Below are 6526 nucleotides of genomic sequence, written 5' to 3' on the forward strand. Positions count from 1 at the left end.
CTTAAAATAAGTCTAACCCCGTCACTTTTAGTCACTGTACCACGTCGGGCTACTGTAACTCAGAAATTTTGGGGCGCATTTTTTTTATTGCCATTATAGATCATTATAAAGCAATGGACAAAAAGGGGTTTAGTTATTGTTACGTCTATTTTTCAGAAGAGTCGGGTGTTTGTGATTGATGGTGACTCTTGTACGGTCCAATATTTTCGATAATTCCTGTATTCCACCTTATGCATTGTACAATCACAAAGACATGCACATGCAATGACTGACAGTTAGAGCTAATACGATACAATCTTGATGAAATCTGCAATTAATATCACGTGATCCAAAGTCGTTAACTGTCTTATTTAAAACATTAATCTTAAATATATTTTTTTTATATTCATTTTAATAATGCGCTGAATGACGAATATAGATAAAACACAACAATGCCAAATGCAACGAACAATTTATGTGTGTAAAATAAATTATAGATTTAATCATATCAGTTACAAACTAACAAACTAGAATGTATGAAGTATTCCAATATGTATATATCTATTTATTGTTTCTTCTTTATTTCTTTTTCTTCATACATGCTTTCAGTACTTTACTTTCCTTTTCCCATTCCTGTTCTGAATCCTTGAGGCAACTTTTCATTATATCATCCACTGATTTTAAATATCTCTTATTGTCTTCTTTTTCTCTCTTTACTTTTCGTTTGTCGTCCTTTATCAGTTGTTTTCTATGTTTCATTTCATTCTTCAAAAGCTTTTTTCTGTGTTTTTCTTCCTTAAATAAAAGTTCTTTTTATTAGTTAATGTAACGTGAGCTTTCGTGGGGATGGTGAAAGGAATATTAACATAGCGATGCATTGCTACATTTAGCTTATTTTATGAATAAGAGGATTTGTGGGTATACACTAATAAGACAGCAACCAATCGAAAAGAACAAAGACATACTAATTTGTTTTAAGTCGTTTAACAAGAGTTTTAGAAGAATTTCGTTCAAAACATTAGAGAAGATTATCAACAAGATTCGAGATTTTTTAAAGAAAGAATTCAAAGAATTTTATTAGCAATTGCCGTAAAGAGGAAGGGGGGTCGCTGATAACTGGACAACATTCCTACCAATTAAATTAAGAAGATGGACGATTTAACCTATCGTTTTTGAACAATGATAATGTCTTCTGCACCAACAATTCCTGGAAGAGAAAAGAAGGTTGCTGCATGATAACTTTACTACATTTCTTCCAATTATAAAAAGAAGGTTAACCTTATAACCTTTCGGTCTTGAACAATGATAAGGTCTTCTGTATTAACATGACCACAGGGATCATATAGTAACCTTTAATTCGTTTGATTTCTTTCTTATTTTATGTACTAGTATTTCTATTTCATTTACTTTGTACTTACTCCAGTCTCTTTCTTGGTTTTTCTTTTCTTTAATTCTAAAATGCAAAAATATCTCAGACTTAAACATTATTGCATTTCACGAGTATAAATGTGAAACGTACCTTATTCACTCTATTCGAAGAGTGTTTCTAGATACTCCAAACATTTGAAAAACCAAACATGTATAAGCATATGGTATTTTAAGCTATATGGTAATCAAAATATTCTATGCCAAACAACAGCTAAAGAAATGCAGTAGTTTCGGTTAAAATTACAGAATTTCTCAACATAATTAAAACTTATACGTAATAGATATTGACCCGTGTCGAAATATTGATCACTGGGCAGATCCTTTTCCTTTAAAATAGACTATGAACCATCGATTATCGTCACTTAATTAAAGGGAAACTCCGCAAAAAAAAATGAAAAATTGATATTTTGTTCTTTATGCATAAAAAATCACATATTCATAAATATGAAAGTTTCATTCTCCTTGTAAAGAGATCAAAATCGATTTTTTAAATTAACTATGAGTTCTCGACATGTCGCCATCGTGACAGCATCTCCGATCTAAAAAGTCTAAAAAGATCTTAAGACAACAAATAGCGAGGTTACCGACTTTGGACAGACTTTTCATTCAATACCATTGCCCTTATCCTCCGGTCAACAAAACACACAACCTACCGAAAGATATATAACTTAATATTATCAATATAAATGAAATAAATGTGACTGAATTTCCAGTTGAAACAACACGTCCTTTAGATTGAGGCCACAATCTGTTGAGTTTATATGGGGTGGGAATTTTTAGTTTGTACCACACAGTCTTTTTTGGTTGCCAAACTGAATGACGAAGACGGATTTCTATCCAACACAATTCTGATCGGACTTGTGAATTTAATTTCCAATATTTGATCATAATAGACTGTCCTGCATAGAAAAGGGAACATGTGTGGCAAAACACATATGTATGACAGCTATTCTTACGCAATTTCTATGTTCCAAAAAAACTTTTTCACATTTACCTTTCTCAAATTTTTTGCTCTCTTTGATATCAATCTCTAGCTTTCTTTGTCGTTTTGTTATATCTAATTTTAGCTTCTTTTCGTGTTCCTTAAGTTCCTGTTTCAGTTCTGCGATTTTCCTTCGTATATCTTTGATATGTTGATGCATCATTCCATCAACAACTTTCTCATATCTCCTGACAACCTTGTTTTCATCCTTTTCTGTTTCTCTATCCATTGCTTTCTCCATTTTATCTCTTTTCTTATGTTCTACCGTCTTTTCGGTATCAAAGTCAAGATTGACTTCATCCTAAAAAAATATTTCAATATATTGTTTGTAAAGCTCGTTCACTTAAAAGCTAGTTGCATCTTAAGTCTGAAACTTGTAACGCATCACGTGGTTTTATATGGTCAGTCCTATGCAAAACATAGCACTAAACAGATAACAAATATAGGGAAAATATATATAGGACAATTCTATTTTGTAATGATATTAGCCAGTATTCGCTACACAATACTATTAAGGAACCAATTCATGATTTGTTCGAAAATACTATATCTTTGTATGGAACTTTGGTCAAAATGAAAAAAGGTAACAGTCGGGTCTTTAGAGCAAACAAACTGGATAATCGAATCAAATAATTACGACAGCTACTATAGAAAACCACAAATAATTTAGAAAGTGAGACAAATATTAAATACAGATACTATAGAAAGTGACAGATAATATACAAGGTACCTTCTTAATGTATCCGATGAGGTTTCCAACTGAGTTTCTGATTTCTATGTAATCTTCTTGGTTCCCACCAGACGCTGAAGCTTCACCTTCGAAACAATATAATCAAAGCAGGATTTATAAACTTAACTTATCACTAAATATATATAAAAAAAAAACAGTCGTACATGTTAAATACCATAGTAAATGGCTTCGTTTAAATGAAACCAAATATTTACAAAACTGATGTTATTTTTATATGTTTTTAGAGATAATCTAACGTCTACAACACACGGAGGACTTTATGATATGCGTGTCGTTAGCATGCGACTATACAACACACAGAGAACTTTATGAGTGTCGTTTACATGCGACTATACAACACTTGGAGAACTTTATGATATGCGTGTCGTTTCCATGCGACTATACAACACTTGGAGAACTTTATGATATGCGTGTCGTTTCCATGCGACTATACAACACTTGGAGAACTTTATGATATGCGTGTCGTTAGCATGCGACTATACAACACACAGAGAACTTTATGAGTGTCGTTTACATGCGACTATACAACACTTGGAGAACTTTATGATATGCGTGTCGTTTCCATGCGACTATACAACACTTGGAGAACTTTATGATATGCGTGTCGTTTCCATGCGACTATACAACACTTGGAGAACTTTATGATATGCGTGTCGTTAGCATGCGACTATACAACACTTGGAGAACTTTATGATATGCGTGTCGTTTCCATGCGACTATACAACACTTGGAGAACTTTATGATATGCGTGTCGTTAGCATGCGACTATACAACACACGGAGAACTTTATGAAATGCGTGTCGTTAGCATGCGACTATACAACACACGGAGAACTTTATGATATGCGTGTCGTTAGCATGCGACTATACAACACACGGAGAACTTTATGATATGCGTGTCGTTAGCATGCGACTATACAACACACGGAGAACTTTATGATATGCGGACACACGGAGAACTTTATGATATGCGTGTCGTTAGCATGCGACTATACAACACACGGAGAACTTTATGATATGCGTGTCGTTTACATGCGACTATACAACACTTGGAGAACTTTATGATATGCGTGTCGTTAGCATGCGACTATACAACACACAGAGAACTTTATGATATGCGTGTCGTTAGCATGTGACTATACAACACTTGGAGAACTTTATGATATGCGTGTCGTTTACATGCGACTATACAACACTTGGAGAACTTTATGATATGCGTGTCGTTAGCATGCGACTATACAACACTTGGAGAACTTTATGATATGCGTGTCGTTAGCATGCGACTATACAACACTTGGAGAACTTTATGATATGCGTGTCGTTAGCATGCGACTATACAACACACGGAGAACTTTATGATATGCGTGTCGTTTCCATGCGACTATACAACACTTGGAGAACTTTATGATATGCGTGTCGTTTCCATGCGACTATACAACACTTGGAGAACTTTATGATATGCGTGTCGTTAGCATGCGACTATCTGCATGTCAATTGTCTGTATTTTGACAGATGAAATTAAATAGTGTATGCATGCAAACTGGAGACATTTCTAGACTTTTTGAAGTTTTTTTTTACTTTTGTTTAAATTTCGTCGTAAGTTTGTCAGTTTTCTTTGTTATGCCAGTTGAGTGTTGTTTAGTATTTTCTTTGAGTTAAAATCTGTCCGAAGAACTCCTTGGGTTCTGTAATGGGAGATATTTACCTGCTGTGGTTGTTATGTCTTCTTTTCCATTATCTGTTGTCTTCTGGTTTTTCTTAAACCCTGTCCATCCTTCCCAACCAGTTTTCGGTTCAGAGAGCATAGCTTCATATAGAAAAGCTTGATCCTCTTTTACCGATTTGAAAAATCTTAAATTATAATATAATTTATTTAATGTTAGGGAAAATATATGTTTACCTAATCATTGATTTATCAAAAATGTACAAAATCATAAACGTACAAAAATGATACAAATTTAATATATAACACGTTTTTTTTTTTTTAATTTTTGTTGCATCCGAGTTGGTTTTTTTAATTGTCCGTCATCGGTAACCCTCAAACCCAATAGTGTAAAGCCAATAGTGTATTAATGCTTGCAGAGCTCTATGATCAAAACGAAAAGCAAAAAATTTCTAAACTTTGACTGATTAGGTTGGAACCTTAAATTTTAAACTATTTTCAAATACTAGTATATCAAAAGAATATTTATCAACGAACAATTATGAAATGTATGTTATAAATATATCACTGTCTAACCATTGACTACTTGGCTAATGATACCCTCGGGGTGACTGTAATCGTCTTTCAGCAGAGGCATCGACACAGTGATAGTAAATAAGGATAACACTTTGTAAACTTGGTGCGTCCGAAATGCTCAAAATCTAAAAATTTGAAAGCCCTGAATGTATAACTACTTGTGGTGCTATATGACAATAAGTGGGTAAAAATGAATATAATCATAGATTTTAATTCTCCCATTTTTCATTGTTATTTTCCTTTTTAAAATGAAACATTGTTCGTTCCTAGCTTGAAACTAATTTATTACGTTGTCTGTTAAAATTATAATACCATTCGCTCCTGTTTCGACAGTGTTGATTTCATTGAAGCTAAAACGCTAAAAATCCAGTTTCAGTCATTTCTACCGAATGAATATAACATTGGAAGAAAATGAGAAGCCAAACTACTCACCAACTTTTCTATCACTCCTTAGTTTGGAAAAAGCTTAAATCGATTAGACCTTTAGACTTCCAACGAAAAATCCGGCCTCTATGTATCGGCGACGAATCTTCGATAACGCGTTGCCATTGGCTATATCTATGACGTCGCTGTATTATCGGCACCGTAGCAAGTTCACGTTTCTTTTTGGTATTCCAGATATTATCAAAAGCATATTTGTTCAATGTATAATAGCATTACCACCAATCCTTACTTTCAAACAAATCACATCGTAATGTTTCACAAGTTTGACGGGTAGAGAAATTACCTCCATACACAGCTTATAAAGATCTTGCATGTGTGTGTTGGTGTACCTTTCAAAACTCGATCCCATTCGTCATCGATCAAAAGATGTTCTTCAAGCTCTACTTTACGGGACTTTATAGAACACCGGTCATCGATTTGAGTTATATGCAAAAAATAAAATGAACGTCTACTGACAATAAGGACTTGGATTCGCTATATATATTCGTGTGTAATACGATCATATCCATGGTCATCTTTGACATAGATATTCTGTCTACCAAGTTATGATAGAGACAGTAAAAAGCGTTCGATGTGAAGGCTTCAACTTTGTTGTTCAGTAAAACTCAAGTATTTGTAATACATATATGTGTGTAATCAACGGTCAGTTTATGTTTGGATGTTATTATATAAATATAGTAATTACAGTTTATCTAACTTGTTTT

The 6526-nt window shown here is 33.5% G+C and overlaps 1 protein-coding gene across 1 annotated transcript; it reads right to left on the reverse strand.

Annotated features, from left to right (window-relative positions):
• Nucleotides 1-464: 464 nt before the first annotated feature.
• LOC127699207 (golgin subfamily A member 6-like protein 22) lies at nt 465-5921 on the reverse strand. Its single transcript, XM_052202976.1, has 6 exons — nt 5811-5921; nt 4845-4990; nt 3120-3205; nt 2402-2690; nt 1398-1432; nt 465-774 (listed from the first exon to the last, which is right to left on the reverse strand). The coding sequence occupies exons 2-6, from the start codon at nt 4942-4944 to the stop codon at nt 559-561; spliced, it is 726 nt and encodes a 241-aa protein (XP_052058936.1). The 5' UTR covers nt 4945-4990; nt 5811-5921; the 3' UTR covers nt 465-558.
• Nucleotides 5922-6526: the final 605 nt, after the last annotated feature.

The sequence above is a fragment of the Mytilus californianus genome, unplaced genomic scaffold (assembly GCF_021869535.1).
Source record: "Mytilus californianus isolate M0D057914Y unplaced genomic scaffold, xbMytCali1.0.p SCAF_4, whole genome shotgun sequence".
In the NCBI taxonomy this organism is placed as follows: domain Eukaryota; kingdom Metazoa; phylum Mollusca; class Bivalvia; order Mytilida; family Mytilidae; genus Mytilus; species Mytilus californianus.

Excerpts from the sequence above, each read along its gene's own strand:
- LOC127699207 (XM_052202976.1), bottom strand. The coding sequence starts at position 4,944 with ATGCTCTCTGAACCGAAAACTGGTTGGGAAGGATGGACAGGGTTTAAG. Across the intron at positions 3,206-4,844 it reads AGACATAACAACCACAGCAG|GTGAAGCTTCAGCGTCTGGT; the intron begins GTAAATATCTCC and ends ATTGTTTCGAAG. Across the intron at positions 775-1,397 it reads AAACCAAGAAAGAGACTGGA|GAAGAAAAACACAGAAAAAA; the intron begins GTAAGTACAAAG and ends CTTTTATTTAAG.